We start from the raw sequence: 14,630 nt of genomic DNA, 5'->3' as shown, positions 1-14,630 counted from the left end.
CACTCAAAATGGCTAACTGATGGTGCAAATTGTTTTGAATTGATCATGAAAAATGCTTATACAAAATTATGAGATAAATAAAATTTATATAAATTTTCAATTAAAAAAAACGCCAATTTTATTGCAAACGCTCAACAGCGATAACTGGTACATCTTCCCTACTCCCATTGTTCGCATGCATCATGCGAGAGATGCCCCTATTATACCATGCTCAGCAGTTTCATCTCAGTCGAACTCATAGACCCGATTTCTCAAGTGTTGGACGACGGAAGTTTCAAAGTATAATTTAGACATCCAGGCAACCTTCCAGTTCTCGTTTAGTGTCCAAAGAGATACCCGTTGGCCATGATTACGAAAGAACAACTGAACCAGATCTTGACTGACAATCATTACATCACAATCAGTACGGCTGCTGTCGACGTTGTTGTCGAAGACGTCAACCAAATGGATTGTAGTGACAACGAAAGAGCCATGTTCCTGGCACATATGATCCACGAGAGCTTCGGATTTACGCGCTGGGTGGAGAAAAATGGACCGGAAATGAACTATACACCACACTACGGCCGGGGCTACATCTACTTAACCTATAGAAGAAACTACCGGGCATATTCGAGGGCGATCTTCGGAAATCCACAAGAACTGGATGAAAATCCTGACAAGGTGTGCGAATCTGAAAAAACGATGATGCGCGCTTCCATGTGGGTCTGGGAGAACTTAGTCCGCCCCAATGGAGGTCCTTCGAGAAACAACTTCTATCTGACAACCAAGGCGATCAAAGGTGAAAACGAGGCTGTAGACAGTTACGTGTCATTAAGGAGGTATAGCATCTATACTGACTTGGCCAGACTTCTCGGAGTTACGGACCTTGCAGTGAATGAAGATAGTTAAGAGTGCATGATACTGTAAGACGTTCGTATTGAAGAAGTCGATTGTATCTATAGTGCATAAATTTAAGTTGGAAGTTTTAAATAAAAGATTGAATGCATTTTAGAGTTTTTCTAGCAATCCGAAAGGTTTTGATTTCATCCGGCTTTACAGGACGTGGACGTCTTAAGTGGCTTTTGTGGGACTTCATAGGCTTTCAGGTAAACTTCACTGGGTTTCAGAGGCGATTTCGGGCATTTGAGGAGGTTTCAGAGGGTTCTATGGGGTGAGTTTCACTGGTTTTCTACAGATGTTTTAAGGCGTTTCAATGCGTTTCAGAAAGTTTCAGATGGGATTTTAGAGGGCTTCATAGGCCCTCAGGTGAGAACTACAGAGGTTTAAGAGACACTTCCAGGCATTTAATCGCCCATTCAGAAAAAAAAGGTTTAGGAAGCTTCACAGGCTGCCAAGTGAGCTTCACGGGGACTTTCAAAGGCGTTTCAAGGTGTTTCAAAAAGTTCAAGGGCGTTTGAGGAGGTTTCAGATGCGGTTTTCAGGCCGATCAGGTAAAACCCACGGTGAGCTTTCTGAGGTGCTTCTGGCTCGATGGCGCTTCAAAGCATTTCAGGACCTTTCCGAAAGATTCAATGGGTTTCAGAGAGGATTTGGGGAGCTCATCAGGTTCCCAGGTAAGCTTCACGGGGTTTAAACCTTTGAAGCCGGAATTTTTCCAGGCGTTATTATAGAGCTTTTCAACGTTTTTCTGTTGATTTGGTGCTCAATAGCATTAAAAGGGTAGAATATCATGCAGAATATTTTTTCTTGATATTCTAGGTCATCCAAACTGTTCTTGAGTATAGATCCTAAAGTCTATGGGCGTAACGGTAACTTCTTTCATTATACAAAGCTACGATTTGTATTCTATCATGTCCAGTGAGTCTTCTGAAAATCCAATAGACAGTATCAAATCAGTCGGGATATCCTAGGTCATCCAAACTGTTCTTGAGTGTAGATGTCAAAGTCTACGGGTGTAACAGTCACTTCTTTCATTATGCAAAGCTACTATTTGTAATCTATCATGTCTAGTGAGTCTTCTGGAAATTCAATAGACAGTATCAGATCATTCGGGATATCCTAGGTCATCCAAACTGTTCTTGAGTTGTGATCCTAAAGTCTATTGGAGTAAAAGTAACTTCTTTCATTATACAAAGCTACAATTTGTAATCTACCATGTCCAGTAAGTCTCCTGAAAGTTCAATAGACAGTTTCAGATCAGTCGGGATATCCTAGGTCATCCAAACTGTTCTTGAGTACAGATCTAAAAGTCTACGACCCCAACATAGAAACGGCCTATAAATTCACCTATTCGATAAAACAGACTACTGTCTTCGGCGAAGTTGTTGCAAATTGAGTCCCCTATTAGGAAAAAACGGGAATATTTGTATTTAGGACTTCATTGATAACCTAGAACATCTTGAACATCATGATATTTGGAAAAACAAAATAATTGGCATACCAGTTGTTCTAAAAGCTGAGCTTGGATGTGGGTTACGTTTAAATGTATTCATTCAGCTTTCGTCAACAATATCAAAAGGTGTTTTATATTCTGGGATGTTCTAGGTGTTTCAAGCTGTCGTATTGTGAAATCCTTCAAATCTACAAGAACACACATTATAGGGATATTCCAGGCCAGCCAAACTATCTTGGAATTCAGAACTTCAGGTCTACACTCGTAACAAGAGCCATATCTGTTATACTGAGTGACGTTGCATAATCAACCGCAGTTACTGGAGTAATCTGAAGTCTACTAGCTTATGACAATCCTTTGGGGCATTCAGGTTCGTCCACAAAGTTCTATAATGAAGTCCTTCAAATCTACAAGAAAATCTTCATGTGTTTTCACCATTAATAATACTATTGCATAATCTGCTGGGATCCACGAAGCTCTTGAAATCTCAAATGTAATTTAGAGACACTACAGAGATATTCCAGGTCAGCCAAACTATCTTGGAGTTCAGGACTTCAGGTCTACACTCGTTATAGTATCAATATCTGCTATACTGAGTAACGCTGCATAACCAACTGCAGTTACTGGAGCAAACTGAAGCCGACTAGCTTATTATAAATCTTTGGGACATTCAGGGTTGTCCAAACTGTTCTGTAATCAAGTCCTTCAAATCTACAAGAAAAACTTTGTGTTTTCGTTATTTATAATACTATTGCATAATCTGCTGGGATCCGCGAAGCTCTTGAAATCTCAAATGTCAATTATAGACACTACAGGGATATTTCTGGTCTGCCAAACTACCTTGTAGTTCAGGACTTCAGGTATACACTCGTATGTAACAACAGCCATGTCTGCTATACTGAGTAACGTTGCATATTTATCCGTGGTAACTGGACTAATCTGAAGTCTACTTTTTCATTATAAACCTTTGAAACATTCAGGTTCGTTCAAACTGTTTTATAATGAAGTCCTTCAAATCTACAAGAAAATTTTTATGTGTTTTCGCCATTAATAATATGTACTATTGCATAATCTGCTGGGATCCGCGAAGCTCTTGAAATTTCAAATGTAATTACTCTTGTACTCTTGTCAATTATAGACACTACAGGGATATTTCTGGTCTGCCAAACTACCTTGGAGTTCAGGACTTCAGGTATACACTCGTATGTAACAACAGCCATATCTGCTATACTGAGTAACGTTGAATATTTATCCATGGTTACTGGACCAGAATGAAGTCTACTCTTTCGTTTTAAACCTTTGGGGCATTCAGGTTCATCGAAACTGTTCTAAAAAGAAGTCCTTCAAATCTACAAGAAAATCTTTATGTGTTTTGGCGATAATATTACTATTGCATTATCTGCTGGGATTCGCGAAGCTCTTGAAATCTACATTTGAGATTTAGAAATACTACAGGGATATTCCAGGTCAGCCAAACTATCTAGAAATTCAGGACTTCTGGTCTACACTCGTTACAGTATCAATATCTGTTATAATGAGTAAGGCTTATACTAGCTTATTATAAGTCTTTGGGACATTCAGGGTTGTCCAAACTGATCTGTAATTAAGTCCTTCAAATCTACAAGAAAAGCTTTGTGTTTTCGTCACTAATAACACTATTGCATAATCTGCTGGGATCCGCGAAGCTCTTGTTTTCTCAAATGTCATTTAGAAACACTACAGGGATATTCCAGGTCAGCCAATCTACCATGAAGTTCAGGACTTTAGATCTACACTCGTAACAATAGCCATTTTTTGTTTGTTGATTTTTTTCGGTGAGACCATGTCTGGTATACTGAGTAACGTTGCATATTTATCCGTGGTTACTAGACCAATATGAAGTCTACTTTTTCATATTGCATATTTATCCGTGGTTACTAGACCAATATGAAGTCTACTTTTTCATTATAAACCTTTGAAACATTCAGGTTCGTCCAAACTGTTCTATAACGAAGTCCTTCAAATCTACAAGGAAAACTTAGTGTTTTCGCCATTATTAATAGAATTGCATAACCTGCTGGGATCCGCGAAGCTCTTGTAATGTCAAATGTCATTTAGAAACACTACAGGGATATTCCAGGTCAGCCAAACTATCTTGGAGCTCAGGACTTCTGGTCTACACTCGTTACAGTATCAATATCTGTTATACTGAATAACGCTGCATAATCAACCGCAGTTACTGGAGCAAACTGAAGTCGACTAGCTTATTATAAATCTTTGGGACATTCAGGGTTGTCCAAACTGTTCTGTAATCAAGTCCTTCAAATCTACAAGAAAAACTTTGTGTTTTCGTTATTTATAATACTATTGCATAACCTGCTGGGATCCGCGAAGCTCTTGAAATCTCAAATGTCAGTTATAGACACTACAGGGATATTCCTGGTTTGCCAAACTACCTTGGAGTTCAGGACTTCAGGTCTACACTCATATGTAACAACAGCCATATCTGCTAGACTGAGTAACGCTACATATTTATCCGTGGTTACTGTAAATATCTGAAGTCTACTCTTTCATTATAAACCTTTGGGACATTCAAAGTTGTCCAAACTGTTCTAAAATGAAGTCCTTCAAATCTACAAGAAAAACTTTCTGTGTTTTCACCATAATAAATAGCATAGCATAATCTGCTGAAATCCGTAAAGCTCTTGAAATCTCAAATGTCATTTAGAGACACTAGGGGAATGTTCCGAGTCTACCAAACTATCTTTGAGTTCAGAACTTCAGGTCTACTCTCGTTACATCAGCTATATCTGACACAATGAGTAACGTTTCATAATCAATCGCGGTGACTGGACCTACCTGAAGTCTACTATATATTATTGTGAACCTTTGGGATATTGAGGGTCGTCCAAACTATCGTGAAGTTTAACTCTTGATAGTAACAGAAGTTATTATCACAATGAATTGTAAACTGTAATCTATAATCGCCCTGACATATCATGAGTCATTTCAAGACAGTTTTGAGATATTCCAGATCAACAACACTACTCCGGAGACCATAGCTTCAGGTATACACTTGTGATAATAGCTTTTGTCACTGCGTTAACTGTACTACCCAAAGTAGTTAGAGGAACAATAATTGTTATTATATATTTTTGGGATATTATGGGCTTCCTTACGGTTATGAAGCTTGGTTTGGATGGCCTAGGACATCTCAACTGATCTGATATTATCTATTGACCTTTCAGAAGCCTTACTGGACATGCTAGATTACAAATCGTAGCTTTGTATAATGGAAGAAGTTACCGTTACACCCGTAGATTCGTAGGATCTGAACTCAAGATTAGTTTGGATGACCTTGGATGACCTTGAATAAGCTATGTACCGTATGTGTGATAATGTTTGCACCAACGCTTCAGAGAGTGTAATAAGGAGAGCGGGATAAACACAATTGGAACGACTTTCACAAAATCCAGAGGAGAAGACCAACGCTCCCTTGGAATTTCCGAACGGAAGGTGTTGCGTACCATCTACAGAAGGATGCGGTGGGCGGGTCAGGTCATCAGGATATCGGATAGCAACCCGAACTACAAGAAGACGTGGTGCGCAGCGAACTAGGTGGGTCGATCAAGTGGAGGACGATTTGCGGACCCTTCGCAGAGTGCGCAACTGGACACACTCAGCCATGGACCGAGTAGAATGGAGACGACTCCTACGTACAGCAGAGGACACTCAGGCCTCAATCTGACTGGTGAGTGTGCAAGTAAGTAAAAAGTAAAAGTAAGTAAAAGTTATTTTATTTGACATTTTGTTATCCGCAATGCTACGCAAATTTTTTAATTTGAACATCCACACAGCTCTTACATTTCTGGACTTCGTTCTTCATTCCAATTTCACTGTTCTACAGCTAGATTCCTGACTCCAAGTATTCTTGCCGCCACCAGATAGTAGTTGTACATCTTCCGTACCACTTCATTGCACGGCGACTTCAAAGGACATGCGATCATCTTGGTTGTCAGTCCGAAGTTGTTCTTCGAAGGTCCTCCGGCTGGACGAACATAATTCTCCCAAAACCACACCGAAACGCACATCGACATATCCTCACTGTCGGACACTATGTCGGGAGTTTCCAGAAGCCGTTCATCACCGAAGATCGTCAACGAAGCAGCCCGGTAGTTATAGTCCTGGGTCAACATAAGGTAACCGCGGCCATAGTAGCGTCCTCCGCTACCTTTGTTGATTTTGCTGGACTGTTCACTGCGACGCTGGAACCCGTCGCTCTCGTGGATCAGATGCGCCAGGAACATAGCCGCTTCGTTGGCGCAAATAGTCATGCCGTTGATATGTCGGACAATAATGCAATCAACAGAGCTTCTGAGTGGAACGTATCCACAGGATGACAAGATGAGGTTTAATTGTGCTGTCGCTACCATGACAGATTTCTTTGACACCAAATTACAACTGAAGGCTCTTGGCTGCCGTTGCGTTGGATGAACCTATAATGAGGAACTGCCGTCATTGGAAGCTGTCTACTCCATCAATATGAGTCAACTTCTGCTTAAGAGCGAGCAATGAATGATAAAAGAAGCATTTATTTTAGAAAGAAAACAGCCCAAGCCTAGACGCAAACACTGATTTCGTATACAAATAAGGAAATTTTCCAGAAATTTTGCTTGTTTTTATAATGCAAACATCAAATCATTTCAAGAGTGATAGTAGGTAGTTCAAACATTGTCCATCCACGCAGATGTGGTTTGTTCCGCTTTTACAGCCTGTAACTGAATGCTGTCGTGTACAAGACTGATAGCAATGAGTGAGAACGAAGAGCTGTTTGCAAAGTTTCGTGGCAACAATGACACGGTGATTGGGTGATCGCTCTTGCCTCACCGGCGAGAATAATTTGAGTGAGATACGCTCTCGGAGAAAACGGTGGATCACAGATGATACCTGGAGGAAAATAGAGGAACAAAGGAACTCTAAAGCCGCGATAGAGCGAGCGAAAACACGAGGAGCCAAAGCCGTAGCCCGTCAGCGTTACTCGGCTCTTGAGAAGGAAGCGACATTTCCGGCCGACTGGATGCAAAGCGTTTTGGTAAAGGTACTCAAAAAGGGTGACCTTACTGTTTGCGATAATTTTCGGGGTATCATGTGATCCTTAACCGGAAACAGGGAGAAGAATGACGCAACTCTCCAGCGGTAGCAAGTTGGATTCAGTGCCGGACGATTCTGCGTGGACCATATTGTCACGCTCCGTATCATCTTGGAGCAAATCAATGACGTTATATTGCTCGCTCGTACGTTCAATTCTGGGAAACGCCTCTTTTGTTTGGTATCCGCATGAGGTATCATGGTGTTTATGGATTCAGAGGGCTCAGAAACGAACGGCGTTACGAAGTTTACAGTGGCGGGATCCAGTTCACCTGCCACCATAGCCGGAGAGATGCCAGTTACTTGGTTTGGATACACTGCAGATAGAATTCGCTGGTCTAATTTTCTTTAAGTTTATATTTATGTGATGTGTACTGTATCGTAACAAGTAATAATTATATACTGTTTGTATTAAGGATTTTGAACAGTTCATGCAGACCAACAGGTCCGATGAACTTAAATAAATAAATAAATAAATAAATTCCAAGAATTTCTCTACCTGGTGTTCATTGATTACGAAAAATCTATCGACCGCCTCAACCATGAAAATATGCCGAAAGCCCTAAGGCGTAAGGGTGTCCCTGAGAAAATCATTGGCCTCATTGAAGCACAGCACATGGCATTTTCGTGCAGAGTGCTGCACAACGGTGTCTTGTCCTGATCCCATCCGGGTCGTTGCTGGAGTGAGCAAGAATGTATCCTATCACCGCTCGCTACTGTTCCTCATCGTAATCGACGAGATCCTGGTAGGTGCGATTGGTCGTGAACCAAACCGTGGGTTAACACGGTCAACCCTTCCAGCGCTACGGTAGCTGGACAAGCAGTGGAGAATGTTTAAAGCTTCCAATATCTTGGTAGCCAAATGATGGCACCGAGATCGCCATAAGTGCACGGATCAAGAAGACGAGGGTTGCTTTTGCGAGTTTAAGAAATTTATGAAAAAAAAAAACAATCAAATTAAGTCAACGCAACAAAATCCGATTTTTCAACTCGAACGTGAAATCTGTGCTGCTGTGCGCCAGTGAAACTTGGTGTGTATCAGTGGAGAATACTTAACGGCTGCATGGGTATGTTTCGTTGGTCAGGGTCTCGTACAGAGCTCTGGTTGTTGTGGTGGATTGTACGACGTTATTCCAAAGATTATTTGGAGCACCTAGAACATCTAGATTGCAAAGATATACCTCTAATCTCGATTTGAGTTCGACAAGCGATAACTATCTTCGACCTGGAGTTGGCCGAAGCAAGTGCTTTAGTAGCAGCCTGGCTATCTGAACAGAAGTACCCAAGTAACAGAACTAGTTGAATAGCAGTTTCTTAAGCTAATGTTTGCTTAAGAGTGGTTTGTTCCACTTTTATACAGTAAAAATGTTTGTTGGGTATATTACTTTGCCCATTACGTGCTGCTGAAGTGCTGAATGCACTCCGCACATAAGAGCAAAGATTTCGGCCTGAAAAACGGTGCAGTGTCTACCAAGTGTGTAAGACAGATACAGCTTTAGCTCACGAGAATAAACACCAGCACCTGCTCGACCTTCAAGAAGGGAGCCATCAGTGTAACATACGATGCCGTCTGAAATACTTTTCTCCAGATATCCAGATGTCCACTCATCCCGGGAAGGGAATTTCGTGGAAAATGTCCTACATGGAAAATTACAAGCAATTATAAGATCACTTGGAGCAAGGACAACTTTGTCCCAACTCGCCAAAAGTGGAAACAACGAGGTGTGTGTTGATGTGTGGTTCACAGGAGTTTCCTCTAGTAGACCGAGTACCCGTAGACGGTAAGTGCAAGAAAGTGCTTCTTGTTTGAGATGAATGTGTAGTGGAGCAACGTCAAAGAGAACTTCGAGCGCTGCCGTGGGAGTTGAAGAGAACGCTCCAGACATCGCCATTAAGCACATCCTTTGGAGATGGCCTAACTTTGATTGGATCGTTCTCATTTCGCTCATTCGCCACCACTCAAGACATCCATAGGCCAATATTGACCGAAGAACAGTTGTTCAAATCCATTTGAAGTGTCCAGGAAAGCTTGGAATCAAGAATGACTCCAACGTACTTTACCTGTTCAGTCACATTGATATCAGAATCAAAGAGACGTAAAGGTCGAACACCATTACGGTTTCGCTTTTCCGTGAAAAGAACAATAGATGTTTTACTCGGATTTACCGAAAGGTAATATTGGCGACACCAACCCTCAACTACCTGAAGGGCGCTTTGCATCAGGTCGAAAAGGGTGCTGATGCACATACCGACTAACAATGTAAGGTAGTCGTCGGCAAAACCATAAGTAGGAAAACCGCTATTATTGAGTTGCCTCAATAGCGTATCTGCTACGAGATTCCACAAAAGCGGTGCCAAGACTCCCCCTTGGGGGCATCCACAAACACTCAATTTCCTAATCCCGGCTAGACGCAATGTCGAGAAGAGATATCGGTTTTTGAGCATTTGATGAATCCAATTGGAAATCATTGGAGATATACCATGACTCCGTGCGGTTTCCAATATGGCATCGAAAGGCACGTTGTCAAAGGCACCCTCGATATCTAAGAAAACACTCAAACAATATTGCTTTTGAGCGAATGCTTTCTCGATATCGTAAACAATCTTGTGAAAAAGAGTCACAGTGGACTTACCAGATTGGTAGGCTTGTTGGTTCACATAAAGAGGCACGTTGGCCAGATGAACATCACGAATGTGATGATCCACAATAAGCATTTCAGAAGAAAAGAGGTCAAACTGATAGGTCTGAAACTCTTTGCTTCTTCATGCGACGCACGACCCACTTTCGGAATAAACTTCACAGTAATATCCCGCCAGGATTTGGGAATATACCCTGTAGCAAAACTGCAAACAAGTACTTTTTCAAAACATGTTTAAATGATCAAATTTCTTCTGAAGCAAAATAGGATAAATCCCATCTGCCCCAGGAGATTTGAAAGGAGCAAGGCTATTAAGAGCCCACTCAATCGATTCTATAGTTACAATACTCCGAGCCGAAGCTAAAGAATCATAACTACAAGTAAAGACATCAGGTTCATCCGAAGATGTAATATCCACACATCCAGGGAAGTGTGTGCTGAATAAGAATTCCAGAACTTCCTCATCAGAGGAAGTCAGATCGCCATTTGGCAAACGAAGTTCGTTCACTCGGAAATCCTTAGATTTCGCAAGGATTCTATTTAACCGACTGACTTCACCCAAACTGGAAACATTTGTACAAAGGTTTTTCCAGCCGGATCGTTCAGCAGACCGGAGAGCTTTCCTGTAGGCCTTGCGAGCCGACCTGAAAGCCTCCGAACCACCCAAACGTCGTCTGTTCCAACTCTTTCTACATTGTCTCCTGAGTTTCGCCAGACCAGAGTTCCACCAAGGGGTTCCTCTTGTGATCTTCACTGACCGTAGAGGGCATGCTTCTTCAAAAGCTTCCATGATGAAGGTCGTTGTAGTATCAACGGCATCATCAAAATCACTTGGAGGGTCAATGGATGGTGAGTATCCATGAAGTTTGGCCGCAACCAAATCAGTAAAAAGATCCCTGTTTGTTGACCGGGGATTCCTGAAACGCAAAGTTTGCGAAGTAACATTTAAATGTTCAAAAAAGATGTAGCGATGGTGAGATAAAGATTCTTCATCTGACACATGCCAATTGGTCAGCTCGTGACTAATTCTACTAGAGCAAAGCGTTATGTCTAACAGTTCCTCTCTAGCAGATACCAGGTTGGGCGGTTGCCTATGTTAAGTAATCCAAGATCTGTACTACTTAAGTACTCCATCAAACTGGAGCCTCTCAAGTTAATGTCTGAGCTGCCCCAGATGATATGGTGAGCATTAGCATCACTGCCAACAATTAGCGGAAGGCCTTTTGAAGTGCAGTATGCGATGACTTGTTTGAAAGCATCTGTAGGGGATGGTTCATCATGCGGTAAATAAACCGAACAATAGACGTATTTCCTGTTGAGGTTGGATCTGTTGGATACATCAATTGTGATAGCACATACATCTCTGGTGGTTAGTTCAGAGATGAGTGTAGCAACTAGTGTGCGTTGTTGACAAGCACACAGGCTCGAGGCATGACACGCGAGTTTGCCATTTCATGTTTACTGAAAGTAGCAAACACCGGGTTCACAAGGTTGCCTTGATAGAAATTCCCCTTACGGAAGTAAGGTTCTTGGACCAAGGCCACTTGGGCTGTACCATTTTGCATAAGTCTGCAAAGATTGATCGTTGCTGTTCTTTTATGCTGAAGATTGATCTGAGCTATCCTAACCGTAGCCACCACCCAAACTAGGTAAGATTGAACTTTTCGCAACAACAGCACAACAAAGTAAGGGCTTAGGGACAAAACGTCGAAAGACAAAACGTCGAATGCCAAAAGGTCGAATGCCAAAACGTCGAAAGGGACAAAACGTCGAAAGGACAAAACGTCGAAAATGAGCAAATAGTGAATTATTTATTCTTTTTAGGGAAACTCATCCTTTCACTTGTACCAGCCAACTAGTTTACAGGGGAGCCTTCCTGAGACTCCCAGAAACAACACCTTAGGGTCGGCATGTGTCTTAACTAGTTCTTTGCGGGTAGGGAATATTAGCACTGCCTTTATCCATTCAGAACCATTGCTAACTTTTTTGCAATTACGTGCCATAAGAATGCACTTTTCAATTTCCGAAACTATGCAGAAATGGCCTACTTTTCTTGACTAGCTCAAGAGTGCCGAAAAGTAGTACTTTTCAGCACTTTTAAGAGTGCCGAAAAGTACTACTTTTCGGCACCTTTGCAATGGTACACTTTTCACAAATTTCCTGAGGCACAATGTTTTTCCGTATACATTTTGTCTACTCGATAGCTGCTCCTATGTCTGTTCGGCAGATCGAACCAGAATAGATGCGATTCTAATTGGGTTGTTTAGTGAACAAAATATTGCTATTTTCTATATCCTAATAGAAAGAGCTCATTTTTCTGAGTATAACGTGATTTTATTGCGTTCCAATGCCTTTGTTTTGATGGTTAAATAAACAAAACAGTTTTTATTTTTGTGGATAGAATGACAGTTCAATCGATAAAATGACAGTTCATCCCGAACAAAAAAAATCCCCATATAAACTTTAAATGCATTTTAAAAATAGTTCCCGGGCACCAAAAATGATGAAATTTTGGATTCCGACTTATTTTTGGACAGAGATTCCGATTATGGAATAATCTGGATACCCCTAAAGAACCCAATTCTGATTTGATCAGCCAAACAGACGTAGAGTTAGAAGCAGCAGCACAAAAACACTCTTTGACGACGCGACTCCGAGTAGTTGTGACACTTATTAACATAGCCTACCTGATTGAAAAAATGGACTTGTTCGCATGGATGCTCGCACGTGGTTTTAGCTGAGACTTGTCTGAACAGTCAGAAATGATCGTATTTTCATAATTTTTCATAATTGCAAAAAATGTTGTATGCAACGCGTTGCAAAACTCGATTTTTTTCAGCACTTGACGTATTTATCCAACTCGGCAAGCCTCGTTGGATAAATGTACAACTCGTGCTGAAAAAATCATCATTTTGCAACTTGTTGCATAAATAACTATTTCGGTGTCTCTTCTACTGGCACCCAGTGTTGTATTTGAACTGAACGCGAGCCAAAAATGAACTGAGCTTGGATGTGCCATCAAATACTATGTCGATCATGACCTGACCATGGTCCTGCTCTTTGTGACGCATCTGCATACATGCGTTGTTGCGCGAAAATATGCACCACAATGAAGTGGGACATTGTGGCATCGGGCATTAAGATTCTGCACCAAAATCCGGATTTTCCGCAATCCACGGTGATCAAACCGGTTTCCCCTCTCGGTAGAGAGGGGGTTCTGTGAATCGAATCAGCCCAAGATTGCTTGAATTGGTGAAAAATGGCAGAAACATGACCGTTTCAGTTTACCAGGTACCAGGGTACCATGTTGGCATTCTGCGCGTTCCAAGTTTTGAACTGAACAATGTTCAAATATGTTTGATCGCAGTGTGCCGTATTTGAACGTCAACGCAAATTGAACGCGTTCAAATGCAACACAGCGAGTGGCACACTGTCAGTGGCACCTACTCCAATTTTTCAACATCACGTTACAACTTTCTTCAGCGTGGCTACGATGGTGGCCTATAGCTATCGTCGGCCGGATCTCTGGCACTTTTAGGGTGGTGATGGGGATTCTTGGGCGATTGGCTTACGGCACGACTTGCCGGTACTTTTCATTCCAACGTAAGGGGTGAAAGGGAATGCCTTCCTCATTCAGAATCAAATTTGTCCCTAAAATAGCTGTCCTTCGCCGCAATTCGTCCGATATTCACAGGATATGGTACTAATTCAACAATGCTAAGTATCCTCATAATAATCTTCACTCAGCTGGTGGTTTCAACTCTGGTCTGAAACATCAAGGAGTGCAAAATGAGTCACTGACCTTCAGCGCTCGAGCAGTGTCCCGAGATAACGAGAAAATGTTCGTGGATCCCAGTTAATCAGTTCATCATTCTGGCATCTTGGTGGATCTATTGTATCGCCACCCCTCTCAGGATATCAACAGGATCGATTTAAATTCACACAAAATCTAAAAAAAAATCCACACTGAACTGCGCACTTACACACTTTTCGACGTTTTGTCCCTTCGACGTTTTGTCCTTTCGACGTTTTGTCTTTCGACGTTTTGTCACCCATTCGTCTGTGTGTGTGTATGTGTGTGTGTGTGTGTGTGTGTGTGTGTGTGTGTGTGTGTGTGTGTGTGTGTGTGTGTGTGTGTGTGTGTGTGTGTGTGTGTGTGTGTGTGTGTGTGTGTGTGTGTGTGTGTGTGTGTGTGTGTGTGTGTGTGTGTGTGTGTGTGTGTGTGTGTGTGTGTGTGTGTGTGTGTGTGTGTGTGTGTGTGTGTGTGTGTGTGTGTGTGTGTGTGTGTGTGTGTGTGTGTGTGTGTGTGTGTGTGTGTGTGTGTGTGTGTGTGTGTGTGTGTGTGTGTGTGTGTGTGTGTGTGTGTGTGTGTGTGTGTGTGTGTGTGTGTGTGTGTGTGTGTGTGTGTGTGTGTGTGTGTGTGTGTGTGTGTGTGTGTGTGTGTGTGTGTGTGTGTGTGTGTGTGTGTGTGTGTGTGTGTGTGTGTGTGTGTGTGTGTGTGTGTGTGTGTGTGTGTGTGTGTGTGTGTGTGT

General features: G+C 41.9%; 2 protein-coding genes across 2 annotated transcripts; one reads left to right on the top strand and one right to left on the bottom strand.

The window, feature by feature from the left end:
* The first annotated feature begins 205 nt into the window (after positions 1-205).
* On the top strand, positions 206-979 carry LOC109416979 (uncharacterized). Its single transcript, XM_019691099.3, has one exon. The coding sequence runs from the start codon at positions 346-348 to the stop codon at positions 886-888; it is 543 nt and encodes a 180-aa protein (XP_019546644.3). The 5' UTR covers positions 206-345; the 3' UTR covers positions 889-979.
* A 4,883-nt stretch (positions 980-5,862) lies between these two features.
* Positions 5,863-6,877, bottom strand: LOC109428602 (uncharacterized). The gene has a single exon (XM_019704398.3). The coding sequence runs from the start codon at positions 6,742-6,744 to the stop codon at positions 6,205-6,207; it is 540 nt and encodes a 179-aa protein (XP_019559943.3). The 5' UTR covers positions 6,745-6,877; the 3' UTR covers positions 5,863-6,204.
* Positions 6,878-14,630: the final 7,753 nt, after the last annotated feature.

The sequence above is a fragment of the Aedes albopictus genome, chromosome 1 (assembly GCF_035046485.1).
Source record: "Aedes albopictus strain Foshan chromosome 1, AalbF5, whole genome shotgun sequence".
Taxonomy (NCBI): Eukaryota; Metazoa; Arthropoda; class Insecta; order Diptera; family Culicidae; genus Aedes; species Aedes albopictus.
Note: the sequence above shows the minus strand (reverse complement) of the source record. Positions and strands in the feature narration are given on the sequence as shown.